Source organism: Apus apus, chromosome 4 (assembly GCF_020740795.1).
Source record: "Apus apus isolate bApuApu2 chromosome 4, bApuApu2.pri.cur, whole genome shotgun sequence".
Lineage (NCBI taxonomy): Eukaryota > Metazoa > Chordata > Aves > Apodiformes > Apodidae > Apus > Apus apus.
In genome coordinates, this window is record NC_067285.1 from 44,675,010 (window position 1) to 44,690,825 (window position 15,816).

General features: G+C 42.6%; 1 protein-coding gene across 1 annotated transcript in view; it reads left to right on the top strand.

Moving 5' to 3' along the window:
- Positions 1-1,281: 1,281 nt before the first annotated feature.
- The window catches only part of ANK2 (ankyrin 2), a 179,733-nt gene continuing 165,198 nt past the window's right edge, over positions 1,282-15,816 (top strand). The window contains exon 1 of the mRNA XM_051617957.1: positions 1,282-2,163. Coding sequence (XP_051473917.1) covers positions 2,041-2,163 — 123 coding nt within the window. The 5' untranslated portion in view covers positions 1,282-2,040. The remainder of the gene's footprint in view (positions 2,164-15,816) is intronic.

A 15,816-nucleotide genomic window follows, 5' to 3' on the forward strand; every position in this document is an offset into this window, starting at 1 on the left:
CAACACTGAGAAAATCAGCCTGTATGTACAGACACTCTTTACCCTGCTGCTTCTGATGTCTCCTTCCACTAGAGAAATACATTTTTGATAGAAAAACAAAATAGATGCTGGTTTGAAAGATGCCTTTATAGTGCTTTGGAGAGCAACCCGATCTATTTGGAGGTGTCCGTGCCTGTGTATGGGGTCAGAACTAGATGATATTAAAGGTTCTTTCCAACTCAAACCATTCTATGATTCTGTGATTCTAAGCACTTTGTGAAAATTTGGTCTATGAAATTTGTGAAATTCTCAAAGTGAAATCCTGTAGTGAAAACACAAGCCATCAGGGATGATTAGTTCTATGGTGATAATAGATGGTCTTGGTTTATGTGAACTAAAACCAACAGGTTCTGTGGGTACAAAAATAACAGGAGGTTGGGTTTAGGCCTGGTCTGTGAGCTAGTGTCATATGAAGAGGTCAGAGGATGTCTGGTCCTGATTTGGTGGTGCTGCGTTGTAGTGAAATTAACTGTGCTCAGGTTTAGTGGCCATTCAGTCTGAAGTTGAGGAATATATTGCAGAGGGAAAGCTGGCTAAGAGCATTGTTTCCTTGATGTGGTGATTTTTGGTGCTGCCATCTCCGTGGCTTCTCTGGCGTGGCTAAGCCAGGGATGCAAACATCTCTTCTGTGTCGGAGCCTCGCAGCCCTCCTCTCCCTCAGGACCTGCCTGGAAGAGGCAGTACCAGTATTGTTGGAGGGAGCTGGAATGTGATCAGCTGCTCTCCAGGGACTAACACGAAGGCTCTTTTTGTCTAAGCATGTTCTATTTTGATGAATAAATTCTTGACACTAATAACGATAACAGCTACCCGGGGAGGCGGGAGCAGAGCTTTGATACTCTGGTTTTAGCAGGGGGATAAGCAGTGAGGGAACAACAGACCCATCTGTCTCTGATATTAAGGCTATCAATTAACGTCCCAAACTCAAATAATGTTTGGGAGGTGGGGGAGAAGGGGGAGACTAATCAACAACATGTTGTCTTTTTTGGTCTCTGTTGGTCCACGGCTATAGTAACTCTTCTTCTTCAGCACAGGGCTCCGTGAGTTGTCTTAGGAAGTGTCTGCAGGCAGTGTTTGGCATTGAATGATAACGATGGTATTATTTTTACCTGGGTGGAGTTGAGCTGAGCGGGGCAGGCTGAGCCTAGATTACACTGGGTGCTTCCCCCCTCCTCTCTGCCTTTGGTTCGCTGCTTTACCGCAGCTCTCCTGATGCAGCCTCACGTGGCTGCAGAGAGGCACAATGAGGACTTGGCTGTCAGGAGCTGTGTCCAGGCAGCTCTCCGCGCTGCCTGCAGGTGAGCAGGTGGAGGTGGCTCTCCCAGAGCTTTTCCTCCTGCTTTTCTGTTGACCTACTCAGCAGTAAAGGAAGAACGTGAAGAGGAGAGGAGCAGGGAAGAGTCTGCTTGTCTCTGGCACAGACGGTCACAGCAGCAGCCTGTCAGTAAGTCAGACTGCACCATTTTCTTCTCACTCTGCATAAAGGCGATGTGAGAAGCTGTCGGGAGCTGTCCCCTCCCCCACCTGCTGGTGATGCTGAAGTGGAGCCTTCCTCCCAGTCAGAAGACGCAGCCTCACTGAAGGAATCCCAAAAGACCTTTCCAATTTGGTGATGTGTGTTTAAAAGACCAATTTTTCTTTCTTCCTTTTTTTTTTTTCTTTTTTTCCCCCTCCCCTTCCCAGTTAAGTCTTCCCTCGCAGCCGAGCTGAAGCGTCTCAGCCCCCTGGCAGCTATTTGCCAGCTGCTCTCTGGTTGTGCGTGCGTGGCTGCGAGCACTTTTGCACATTGCCTGTGGGGATGTGGCTCTTGTGCTTCCAACTCGTGGGTGCTGCAGAGGCTGGAGCAGAGCTGTGACCTTTTCTGGGGTGCTGGAGGAGGAAGAGTGGATTACGCCTTGAAGTTCTGGCTGGAGGCCAGTGCCCTTGCGGAAAAAACAGATCACCTGGATATCCACACGTGGTGGAAACAGCTGCCTCGGAGCTGGTGTTTTCCTCTCCAAAATGGCTCATGCAGCCGCTTCCATTAAAAAAGTTCGAGAGTCTGAACTTGAAGAGAGGGAGAGAAACCTTGAGAAGGAAAGGAGAAGGCAGCGGAAAATCTCTAGGGCAGATCGAAAACGCAAGGTACGAGGGGAAAACCAATCCCCTTCTCCCTTTCCTCCCCCTTACCCTTCCTCTCTGTGCAGCTCTTCCCAGGTGTTCACTGCCATGTAATGCTCTCCCCTTCATTTTCTTACCCTTTCATATCATATTTCCCATTTGCATCCCTTCCTATCCTCTCTGAGTCCCACTGGGGCCTTAGCCCAACTGCAGGGAGATTAAAGTGCTACCAGTCACGGCAGTCCCCAGCTACCCAGGGACCATGCACACAAACGTGGCACACCAGTATTGTCACCTTCCCTTCATCCCCAAAAGGGCTGGAGATGCACAGCATCATTCCAGAGCCAGGTATTTCAAGCCTCCAACTGATCTGAAGAAGTTGTCAGGGAGGGAGGTGGCTGCGTTGCAGTGTGAAGGTGCATTTCTGTACTTCACCACGGCCTTTCTTCCCCCATTTCCCATGTTTAGGTCCAGTTCCCACATTGCCAGCACTGCTAAATGCTGCCTGTCAGAGCTGGTTCCTGGTGCTGGGTGTTGTCAGCCGAGTGGTTCTGCAGTTGGGTGTCAGGAGCTGCTCCCAGGCTGGCAGCCGTGATTCAGTGTATTTACACTGCACACTGCAGGGCGATCTTTCTAGCTAGGGCCTGAATCACAGGTCTGCAATCTGTTGGGTTTGGGTTTTGTGGTGTGGTTTGTTGTATTTTGGGTTTTTTTTTTGCATCTGCTGCTGGTGGCAATCTTTGGCTCTGTTAAGGCATATCTGTTTAGATGTTTCAAGTTTTGAGGAGGTTTCTCTTAATTTATGATTAACTATTGTTTTCTGTCTGTGTTAGAAATGAGGAATGACATCTCTGACTGCCTTGGGGGAAAAAAAAAATAAAAGGAGAAAAAAAATCAGTAGAGGTGATTTATTTGCCAGGTCATTCTATAGTTTCTAAGGACACAAATAATATACAATAGTGGAGAAAGCATTAAAAACCCTGAAGCTTTTGTTAACATTAGCTTTAGGACTACATCGCACTGGGAGTGCCTGTGTTAATGCTTCCTCATTGCTGTTTCTTTTCTCCTATCTCTGGAATCTCTAGATTGTGGTGTGCATTAACTCATTCACTGACACCATGTTTTGATCCATTCTTTATTAATTTCTTCTGGAAGGGATAATATCAAGACACATAGTCTGTCCTTTTTTTCCCCTTTTCTGCTACATTGCATGCAAATACAGATCTCTCTGTAAAAAGAAGAAGAGCTAAACCCAGCACTGTAATGTTTGAATTTCCAGAACCTTTTGGCAGATCTCAAGGATGCTGAAGCCATCTGCTCCCTTGGCATACCTGGGAAATTTTGAATTCAATTTGCATTCAGTCTTAGGGATTTTCATATGCTGAGCTGCCTGACTTAAATAAAATCATGCAGGCTGTTTGATACCTTTGGGTATGATCCTCCTGACTTTTAAAAGGCTTGCTTTGCAGAGTTGGTCAAGTTACATTAGAATTCCCTGAATGAAAACAAGAACGTAATTTCTACGGTTTGCAGTGATGGGATGCTGGGGCAGAGCTGCTCAGGGCAGATTGTGATTACTGACCTAATCCCCTAAATGGGGCACTGCAGCATAAAGTAGTTTTTGTGATTGTTTTTGATTGTGGAATTCTTTGCAAAACAGCCTTTAAACATTTTTTTATTTAACATGTAGCTGTCCTTGCTGGAGGGTCTTATTTTCAAGTTTGCACAACACCCATCTCAGTTACTTCATCACAGCGTGTGTTGTTTTTCCTGCTGTTCACATACCCTATATTTCATCAATGTGTTTGATTCAAATGTGTGTTCTACTACTTTAATTAAAGCTGGATAGAATTAATACTGCCCCTTCTTGCTCGCTTTCCCAGACTGCTGCATATCCCTGACTGCAAGTAGACAGGCTCAGGCCATGTTTGTGTTAGTAATTATGTATGGTGATGCAGGCTGCTAATGAGATTTTTCAGATGTAGGGAACACCAGTAGTCTTTGCTTGGAAAACAAGGAGAACACCTTCATGTTGTTGTCTTTTCTTCCTGTTTAATATTCAGTGCTGGCCCTGGCTCCTGTCGCCCTTTTACTGCGGCTGTGCCTCACTGTTACGTAAACAAGTGCTTGGCTGCACCCTAAACTTGCTCTCAGCTGGCAGGGATGGGGGGCTAGGGTGGGCATCCTCCCTCCTGCTCCTTCTGCATGAGATGGCAACAACCCAAGGATGGGTGTGTTTATGTTTGGATGTAGCCATGCTCATACCATGCAGAATGCGTAGTGCAGAGCAGATCAGAGGCATGAATAGGTACACACGATATGCACAAAATATAATATGTACATATTTGTATTTATTCTTCAAATGAATGGAGATAAATATGTCAGTGAGAAATTATATATATACTTCTATATATAGCACTTCAATTGCTGAAGAAAAAGACTACTGCAAAATGTGACTGTCTCCTAGCAGGTGCAGAGCCCACTCAGTTTTTGTTGACTTCCTTGGAAAATGGAAGCTCTGAACAAATTGTATGTGCAGGCCCATGAGAGATGACATGTAAATGAACATTGTTTGCTTGCTCTCAATGCTTAAACTCTTTGTGCATGTGGGGAATATAGTCCCAGCTTTGTGATTTATTTAAGAGCTGTTGCATTGCAATGAGGGGATTTTCAGTACAACAGAGATGCATTTTGTGTGTGGGAAGAGATAGCGAGAGGGGGAACATGCTAATGTGAGGTGCTGTGAACTGTCTTTTCAATTCAAACTGTCGTTTGGACAGATCACAGAATCTTAGGGGTTGGAAGGGACCTCAAAAGATCATCTAGTCCAGCCCCCCTGCCAGAGCAGGATCACCCAGAGCACATCACACAGGAACGTGTCCAGGCGGGTTTTGAATGTCTCCAGAGAAGGAGACTTCACAGCCTCTCTGGGCAGCCTGTCCCAGGGCTCTGTCACTCTCACAGTGAAAAAGGTTTTCCTCGTGTTGAGGTGGAACCTCCTGTGCTCCAGCTTGCACCTGTTAATGCTGGACTCTGAAACCTGCTGCATGCATGAAGGACTGATTTGGCCTCGAGATGGAAACTTTTTGCCTCAGTTTGAAACATCCTGATGATGCAAAAGAGAATAATGAAGCACCATGACTTGAGCTCTTGTGCTCTGCCAGCGTATCTGCTCTGCTGTCTATTAGTACTGTCCTGTCCTAGCTTCCAGGGATGCTGCAGGGTATGAGATCTTGCTGGCTTTGCCTCTTGAGAATTTTGCTTAATGATGTTTTGCAGTGTGATCATCATCTGTCTTGACAGCAGTGTTACAAACCATGGCTGTAGCTTCTGTGCTTCACGGGTAGGACCAGAATCTTCTTAAATGTCATCCTGTCTGCTACTTGACATAGCTCTGGACAGTAACAACTCCCTAGCCCTTAGCAGGGCTGGGAAAAGGGCCAGCAGCAGCATTCTTGCTCAGATGATGTCTTTGCAGTCCTTAGACATTTGTAGCTCTTTAAAGATTAACAGAATTATTTCACACCCAAAAAACGGGAAAAAAAGCTGTTTGCAGGCTGAGGAAAAATTTCACGACCCTCTCCTGCTTTCTTCTGGAGATTGAGCTGATTGATTTTTTAGAACAAATTGACAAGAGGTAGCTCTGTCCATCTTGCATGCCAATGGGGAATTTTCACTTTATACATGCAATATTTTCTTGCAAAGTTAGAAAACACACTGATGCAAATACCTGTATGTAAACAAAAAAACCCCGAAAAACAAAAGTCTGAATCATTGCATGGCTACCTGAATGTATCAAGAGCATTAAAAGCCAGGTGCTAACAGATGAGGTGATTTTATTGGAGTTTAGGTGTGACTAATCCCGTTATACCTCAATGCAGGATATGTAAGGCCCGGCTCCGCTTGCTTCTCAGTGTCTTTTGAGATAGCTGAATATGGCTCATCTTTTGCAGAGTGAGGGAAGGGAAAAGGTGGGATTATGTGATGGTCACTCACTGGCTCAGCAGCCAAGGTGGAATTACAGTGGTGGAATCCAGCTTTCTAGCCCCTGGCAGTATGTATCATCACTTGCTTTTTTCCTGTCTAAAATGGTTTTCACAGCAGGCAGAGCTTCCTGTCTTTGCATGTGACAAATGTTGAAAAGATTTTGGAAAACCCACAGAAAAAAATACTCCCCAAACAAAAATAGCTGTTAACAAAAATTGGTTTTGCTGCCAATTAAAACTGATTGTTGAACATACAAATGTGGTGAGCTGCTGGTGCCTGTTACCCTTTTATCCTCAGTGACTAGGACAGAGTTTGACCTCTGGGCTGTACTGGCAGTAAGTGGGTATTTATTTAGTATTTAAATACACAGTTTACAAAAAGTTGTTAGAACTTTTATACTTTTTTTAAAGGCGAGCCCCAGCATCCTTTAGCATAAAATATTCCACAGTATCTGGAATATTCACTATTGCTCACCAAAAGAGATTGGGAAACAATTGCATCTCAGTGAATTTTGTCCTTCGCTTGACACTCTAAGCACCATCAAAGCTCACACAGAGCTGCTGCTGCTGCTAGGCAATCTCTGCAGAAAGACAAGGATGGAGGGAGAAATAAAGAGCAGCTGCTGTCAGCAGAATTCAGGTGTGTATGGGAAGAGTCAACATTTCAGTAAATGGCTTCTATCACATAGTTACAGAAGACAGGGACTGAGTTGTCTTTGTTTTCCTGCAGGAGCGGACTTTCTGTTCACATAATCATCTCCTTTTTTTGTAAACTGAATTACTGGAGAGAAATCTGATGTTATAAAATTAATGTAGAAAATTATGCCACATATATCTCAGAGCTGGAAAAGCCCATTTGAAATTCTATCATACCTTCAGCAGGGGAAGGGATTATTTGTCACCTAGTATGTGGGCCCTGCACTAAGGTTGGTAGCCAGAGCCTCATCCCTTTGGAAAAGGCCAAAGCTTAAGGGAGGAAGTGGAGGAATCAAGGAGTGCTAGAAAAGGCATCCCAAGGAGGAGGTCACTTAGAGGTATCTCTTGTTCTCTCCTACTTTAGTGTATGGATCAGTACGGAGTTTGTGTTGGGCTAAAGAAGAGAAATAAAGCTTTCAAGGTTTATTGCAGCTTTAACGTGCTGTGTTTCTTTAGCACTGATGTTTTAGCTGTTCAGTGTTCTGGTTGTTGCCTTGGCAAACATCTTTGTGATTCACTAGAGTTTCTAGATGTTTCAAATGCCTCTTCAGCCATAGAGAAAAAAAAAAAGAAAAAGTCTTTCTGGTGTTTCATAACTGAGTGTTTGTGTAGGTGGTGCCTATTTCCTGCTGCCCTTTGAGCATTTACCTTCTGAGTCTCCAACTTCTGTTTTCATTACATAGCTGTTTCTTGGCATGAAAGTAACACCCCACTGTTTGCTTCCTTGTAAAATGTAGCTTCTTTTGATGACACAGCATTTCCGAAGAGCCTGGGATTTGCTGCTTCAGTTTCTAGGTGTCCTGTCTGGGGGCTGGTAGGCGCGTGACTGCCAGGCTGCTGAAGCTTGCCAATGCTGGGGCTGTGCAGGCACTCCCACTGCTTTAACATGCATGTCCTGTGCAGTCGTTCTCAGGTGAATTAGCTACTGAGTTCCCCATGGGTTTTAATCTAGGTGAGGAAAGCGAAATGGGGCTCGAACACGGCGGCTGATGAAGCTCTGTTCACCTCCCTGCAGATGCAGAATGTTACCCTAGTGCTAAGCGCCATTATTGCGGCAGTCGTCTCTCAGACTTTGGCACTGCTTGTCAGCATGACATTGGGAATAAATGCACAATATTCTGAAGCAATGCAAGCCAGGGGTTGCTTCCGTGACAGACTGATGGTCTCCAGTTCTCTTACTTCTGCTGGGAAAGGTGCAGTTGTCACAGTTTAACGCTGGGCCAGGAATTAAATAAAATGACAGATGCTCTCTATTAACCCCTCTCCCTTCCCCTCTAGGGAAAGGAGAGTCATTACAAGTTTAAATTTGCTCACCTTTATATGGTCATCTAACCATAACATGATTTATATGTGGCTTTTAGATTTAATTTCCTCGATCAGTTTTGAAAGACAGGATTCATTTGGTCTTAATAAATGATATGTAGGCTGTATTTCAAACCACAGATCATTTACCTATATATGGTTTTGGCTTCTTTGGTAAATATGCCTCTTCACAGCTTGAAGTCAAATTAATTCATACCTGGAATACTGGAGAAAATATGGTCTAGGTATCATGAAATAAAGATAGTGGTGATGCTTCGTTTTGCAGCTCCCTTGTGTTAGATACTGCAACCAGGAGAAGGAAAATGTGTTTCTGCTGTGTTCAACCTGTCCTTGGGCATTGTAAAACATGCTTGATGCAGTCCAATTTAATGGTGTACACTTTGGATTTTATGGCTGGATTGACTCAATCTGTTTGTTTCCATAAAGTCATGAAAGTGTCCAAAACGCTGAAGTTTTCATCTCTTACTCCATCTATTTCGGTACAAAGAACTGCTGAACTTTAAAAAGAGCAACCAAGATAAAGGAGAAATGGCAGCACCTGCCTGCAGTGACTCCACCTATCTGGTCTCTACAGATATAACAAATCTGGGTCCTACTTATCAGGAACTAAGAGTGATGAAAAAAACTGAGAGAGCATTAACACACTGAAGGAAATTATCCCCTATAAGCTTTTGTGGGCTTTTATTTGATTTTGTTTACTTTCTCATAAAATTTCTTGTCATGTCCTTTCCATTGGTGGCATTTCCTGCACCACTGGAAGAATTATTGCATTATGTCTGGGCAGTTTTTTATTAGGCAATTTAAAAAAGAGAGGTGTTTTAAGAGAACTGACAAATGGAGGTCAAGACCTAAAAAGGTAATGTAGATGTCAGATGTTAAACTGTGACATGTCAAGCTTTTAGGAATCCAGCTTCTGTCATTTAGTCCCTCAGGCTTTTCCACTGAGCTCCTGGGGAAAGTTTGGCACCTGAAATAATAGTGGCATATGAGCACGGAGAAATCCTTTTCTAATGGCGAGATTTGGAGCTATGCCCTCGTGTATATATTTGCCAACATATAGCACATCCAGAGCGTGGAAACAGCAAGTAAGTCTGTGAGCAGACTGGTAGGAGCATTGTCATTCAGGCAACAATCCTCACCCTGAGGTGGTGCCTTCTCCAGCAAAGACTGAGCCCAACTGGAGCACGTTTCTGGGGATGGGGAGTGCGGCAACCGTCGTGGGCGTCATCTGCCCTGTGCTAGAAGTTGTTCTTCAGCCTTTTCTTTGCAAACACATGTTAGTATTGCTTCAGAATTTAAACAAAGCTTTTTTTTACAAACATGTATTTCTTGGTCAAGTGTCCATTTTAATTTCTTCTTCTGTAGTCAATGTAGTGAAGATGGAAAGAAGTGTTCAGTGTCACTGTTGTATGATGACTTATAATGCCCTATGAGTTATTGTGTAAACTGGGGGTTAATGAAGTGACTGGCAGTAATCCTTCCAAATCCTGGTCATATTCAAATAAAAAAAACCCCAAATTTAGGAAGTGATCTTCATTAGTCATACAGTGTCATGCTAAAGATACAGTGAAGAATATGACTACACAAAGCATAGGTCTGCTATCAGTAATTAAGGGTTTTGTTGACCAATGTAACAGAAAACTTTCTGCTTTAAGTATTTTTCCATACTCTTTACCAGTCAAGATATAGAACACGTTCCAAAGTAGAGACTTGAACTTGTCTTTATTTAGAAAAAAATCCCCCGATATCAGAGAGAATTGTCAGTTGTAGGTCAACAACATCAGTCCTGGAGCATCTTTCAGGCATGATGAAATACCTTTGTTGCCAGTAGCATCTACTCTCCTGACAAAATGGTGTGTAAGTTCCTGGAGCTACTTTTAATTTGTAAGAAATATTTTCCCTTTTTTTTGTGAGCTTGTCATCAACAGTATCCAAACTTAGTATCTTTTTCTTCCTCAGAATTTTAGCAAAATACCACAGCTGATAGTAAAATGGATTTCTCTCCTTTCTTGGTTTGACAAAACCACAAAGTATCTTTTGTGTTACTTTTTGAGAATGTCATTGTTACTTGATTTTAGAAAGTATTTTCTGTTCTCTGCGTTGATTCCAAGCAATTCCTTTTGTGAAGTCATTCTGGCATTGGGTAGTTTTGTTTTGTTTCAGCATCTGATAAACTTTTCTTCCCAGACTGGAAGTGTCTCCGTTAGGGGAAGATACACAGTTTGCAGAAACTGCTCTCCTATATTAGTTACACCTTGATGAGTGCTCCCATTAGCAACCTGTTGGTAATCCTTTAGCTTTAGACAGCTAGAATAAACTTTTTTTTTTCCCCCTCAGCAGTCTGTGGAGTTGTCCAGGTGTAAGTAGGAGTAGGTATTAACACAAATATATATCTCTATATATCTGAAATCTGACAAACATAATTAAGTGAATTTCACATAATTCACAGAGTTGTCACTGTACAAGGTGCTAACATGTTGGCACTGTTCAAGGGTTTTCTCTTGGGAGTTATTTATAAAAGTTCCATAGCATAGAATTGTAGGGGTTGGAAGTGACCTCTGCAGATCATTGAGTTCGACCTCCCTGCTGCAGCAGGAACACCTAGGGCAGATCACTCAGGAATGTGACCAGATGGGTCTTGAAAGTCTCCAGAGAAGGAGACTGCACGACCTCTCTGGGCAGCCTGTCCCTGGGCTCTGTCACTCTCACAGTAACAAAGTTTTTCCTCATGTTGAGGTGGAACTTCCTGAGTTGTAGTTTTGCTGATAGTTTTTCAGGATTGCTTCAAAACCGTGTTAACACTCATTTCTGTACTAAGACCTTTCCCATACAAATCAGTAGAGATTAATTGCTGGCTGCCTTTTTACAAGTGACTGGAAACAAAGGCTGCAATTAAAGGAAAAAAAAAAAAAGGCTGTAGTTGCCATCTATTTGTGGATGCTAATGAAGAATTTAGCATGTTAACCTCTTTAAAATAGGGCATGTTTAGTAGCTGCTTCAGGCTTTGCCAAAGAGACAGACTGAGCCTAAATGGGTTTCAGAGGACACATTTGGCAGCTCTTCTTTTTAAGGTCAGCTTCTCATCCTCTAGCAAAACTCCTGCTGTAGCTGGTGAGGATTGTATTGTGCACTCTGTTCCCTTCCTGACAGACAGAGAATAGGAAAGAGCAGAATGGGAAGGAGTGAGGGAAAGAAGACAAAATTTTAAAAGTTATCTTGTTTGCATGTGCACGTGGGAGTCCATTGAGACTAATTGTCTACAAAAGAGATGGTTGGACCAGGTCATAAAAACTTGCAGTGCCTCATATTTAGAAAATATTAATGCTAATGCACATTACCTGAGGGAGGGCGTGGATTTCTTTTTTCCCCTGATAATTTTGATCTGCATTCTCTTTACTTCTGTTTGTAAAATAAAGCCAGTTTTGAGAACCAGTGTTCACCTGAAATGAATGTAGGTCTTATTTCCCCACGCTGATGGAAAATTATTTCAGCCTATAGAACCATCATTACAAACCTTTCTAGACTGTTTTAAGTTTAATAATTTAAGCTTCTGTTTAATTATTTACTATTTCTGGCTTATGCTATGTCAGGATGTTGAATAAAGACGTGTCACTGCTCAAAACCAGTGAAGCTGACAATGCAACAGGAGACTTGAGCAGCTACAACCCAGTTCATGCCTCATTGCTCAAGACATGATTTAGTCAGGAGGGGCTGGACCTTGGTGAGCCTCTTACTCCCCTGCTTCATTGTTTTTTAAATGCACCAAAGCAGCAGAGAGGAGAGAACCTGCACTATATTGATAATTCTGTCACTACTATAGCAATAAGAGGCACTAAGATTTACCAAACAGCAGAACTTCAGGCCCTAACCAGCTGACAGTGCATAAGTTATGCTCAGCACGTACTTTCTGTTTATGCTGATGAAGGTGGGTACTGGACACCAGAGCTGCCCAGGAGAAAAGAATTATTGCTGTCACACATGTTTCCAGGCCAGGTAGACTCAAATCCCCTTAGTTCAGTCAGGCAACAGTGTTATCTGTGTTTTAGCCTCTGCACAGGGTCTCCACAGATTTAATCAGTCTGCTTTGTCACATATTCCAAGTGGTGTCTGTTTATTTTTATTTTGCTCATGGGGAAAATGAGGTATGGATAGTTACGTTTTGAAAGTATTTTGGTAGAGTGACATGACTTCACAGGAGGAATTCAGTAGAATTTCAAATGCTGATGTGAGCCTTAAGTTGACACGCCAGGCTGCTGTGTGCAAAGCTGGCCTGGCTGGAGTGAGCAGGCAAGCATTCTGCAAGATGCCATTTGCTGGAGACAAGAAAAAAAAAAGTGAATTACATCTATTAAAAAAGCCAAGGAGTCATTTTGTCTGGTCAGTGGCAACAGCAACTGATGTACAGCAGCAAAATTGTTCGGAAGAAACACGTGGAGGCTCCATAGCAACTGGATCAAATGCCTGCTATGTTCTACACCCTGTGGCTGTGCTTTCCCTGCGCAGCCTCCCCCCCTGCTGCCGCACCCGCGCCCCCTCTGCTGCTCAGCCTGATTGCCTTTGGCAAATGGCAACTTCAGCCACTGACCACTGCATCAGGGTTATTTTTAGGGTGACCAGAAATTTCCTGAGTGGTATTTTGTTTCCTTTTTGCCGGATGATCACAAGGGCACCACAGAGCATGCAAGCCTTGTCTTGAAAGGTAGATAAACCGCTCAGTCGCTTCTCTGGTAATAATTTATTTACTAACTTCTCTTTCCTGGCGTACAGGCACTAGCAATATGTACTTTAATAGAGCTCTTTCCCGAAAGTAGTCCATGGTATTAGCCTGGTGAACGATGAGGCCTTGGAAAAGGTTTCCCAGACAAGTGAAAGCAGGAATAATTAATAGCCATGCACAGAGCTAGCTCTGCATTGCAGCAGGAGTTCTCCCAGGCTTAAGGAAGTACATGCTTGGTCACCTCCCTCGTAGTTCTAAGGAAGCCCAGCCCTTAAGCTACTAGTTTTAGTGTTTGCTTGTCCTCCCTGTGCCTGCACTGTGGTGTTGCTGATGCAAAGGAGGTCCTGCAGGAGCACAGCTAGGAAGGATACAGGTATTTGCAGGTGTGAGGTGTCAGTACAGCTGCTGCAGGGCTGGAGGCACCTGGGTGGCTTTGAACTCCACCGAGGGTTTGTCCCTGCAACATTTGTTTTTAACTGCTGGTACAGTGCTTGGATGAAAACCTTAGTGTGTGTTTGCTCTTGGCAGTGCTAAATGGAAGAACGACAGGAAATTCTCCAAGGGCAGTTTAGGAAGGACCAAGGTACTGCTTGAGCTTAGGAATATGTAGGTCATGGAAAAGGCTAATTGTAGAATCACAGAATGGTTCTGGTTGAAAAAGACCTTTCAGATCATCAAGTCCAACCGTAACCTAACTCCACCAACCATTAACTAACTCTACCAACCATTAACTAACTCTACTAAGTCCAGTGCTTAAACCATGTTCCTCGGCACCACACCTCCAGGGATGGTGATTCAACCACCTCCCTGGGCAGCCCGTTGTAGTGTTTAATTACCCTTTCAGTGAAGAAGTTTTGCCTAATACCCAATCTAAACCTCCCCTCGTGTAACTTGAGACATCACTTTTCTGTTTAACTCAGTTTAGGAATTTGTTAAGTCATCTGGGTGGATTTAGCAGTACATATTCCTCCATTTCAAGCAATAAACCACCATTATTTTAAGGTCACTGCATTGTTGCAGTACCAATAATTGGTCCAGAAGCCTGAAATACAGGAAGCCATATTTAATCCATTTAATGTTGCTAGTCAAGCTAGCTTTAATATGCAAAGCTAATTCTACAAAACTAGAACTAGCCTCCTTCTGGAAAAGATGTTTGTGATGGACAAGGATAATTTAGATGTAGAGAGCTGTAATCAAAGGTTATAAAAGAACAACCACTTTTATAAAAACAGGGTATAATCTTAACTCGTTGAAATCCCTGGAAAATTTGCTAATGATTTCAAGAAATTTGGGATTTTTCCAAAAGATTTTATACAGGATATAATTCGCTACATATTACATAACCATCTTAGTGCTTTGTAATTTCTAATGTAATTTGTGAACATTTGTTTAGTTTCTGTAATACAGCTCTGTGGCAGAAAGAGGGATTATTATCTATGGTGGAAAAGGATGTTAGGTAAAAATCCTCAAGGACCAAAATGTTCTCTAGATAAGTCTCTTGTTCATGCCCAGTCCTGTTCAAATCACCATGTTGTTGGCATGAGGAGAGCTTTGGTGTTTTGAAGCTATTTATAAATGTCATAGTATTCTAAAGATGATTATGAAAATAATTAGATGTGCAGAAAGAGCTTTAAATTGGAGAGAAATTTGCAAAGGCAAAGGGATCAAATGAAGACAGTTTTTCCCAACACTAGAAACTCAGGAGGTTCACATGCCATCACTGGAATGCCTTTTGAAGAGCGAGTGTGCTTGCTTCAGCCTTGGGGAGGAGCTTGTGCACTTCTAACCCACTGAAATGTAAATTCTAAATATTCTTCTCTGGTTTTACTTATGAAGGTGATTTCCAGTAGTTGGGATCCATCTGATCGGTGGTCCCTTAAGTTTGCTTAGATAACTCTATTAAGCAGTTCAGAAAGGGCTATCTGAAATATGGTTTCCTGCCTATTTTCATTTGCAGTCTTCCCCTGGGGTATTTGTATAGGTGTTAAAAACAGGTACATCTTCATGGTTCAAAGGTGATGCAGCCTCAAGTGGTGGTCACTGATTAGGCAGGAAAAAAGGCCAAAGTTTTGTCTACATGTAGATAGTTTTTGTTTGACACATAGAATGTTTCTATAGAAACCATCCTGCAGGGGACACACGAGTTATTCTAATATCTAGAAATATTGTGATTAATTATTAAACAACACTTTTAGTCCTTTCTCAACGTAAGTGAATATTCAAAGGTGCCATGGAATTGTTGAAGGGTCTAGATGAAGAGTATTGGAAAAGTGTCTGAGTGATTTCCAAGAAGTACTGTAGAAATTTTGCACACGCTTCTGTACCGATAGTATAATGTTAAGTATGTGCATCAGGGTGTTGTTTATCCTTTACCTGAACAGAGTTTCTGCTCTGGAGAGTGAAAGCTTGACTTGGCAGAGATTTCTAAAAAAATGACTAAGTGTTCATCGTAATGAAAGGTGTAATATGGTCCTTGTACTCCAAAGCAATAGCATAGTCCTGCAAAATTAGAGCCGTGGCCATTTTCTTTTCAGAGTCTGGGAGAGGGAGTTTTGGATCTCTATTTGCAACATTTCCACTCCAAGTCTAAGAAAAAACCACACCCCTAATACTTGAGAGTTGACTTTTCAGTGGCAGGCTAACATGCTTTCAATTTTAAATTATTTTTGCACCTTTGCTTTCTTTCCTGTTCTTCCACGTGAAATGTTCCACTATAGAAAACTGAAGCTTTTCCTCATGCTATGCTAAAACTGGCATGTTCTTCCTTGTGATGAATGTTAATGTTTGACTTCATTTTGTACTATATGGCTTATGGAGGAAGCTTAAGAAAAAGGGGAAAAATTATCTGATTTAAAATGTGTGGTTAGAAAGAGTACACTTAATGTGTGTGTGTGTGTGTGTGAAAAACAAGAAAAAAAAGAAGGGTGTCTTGGAAACCTCTCACATACAACTGTT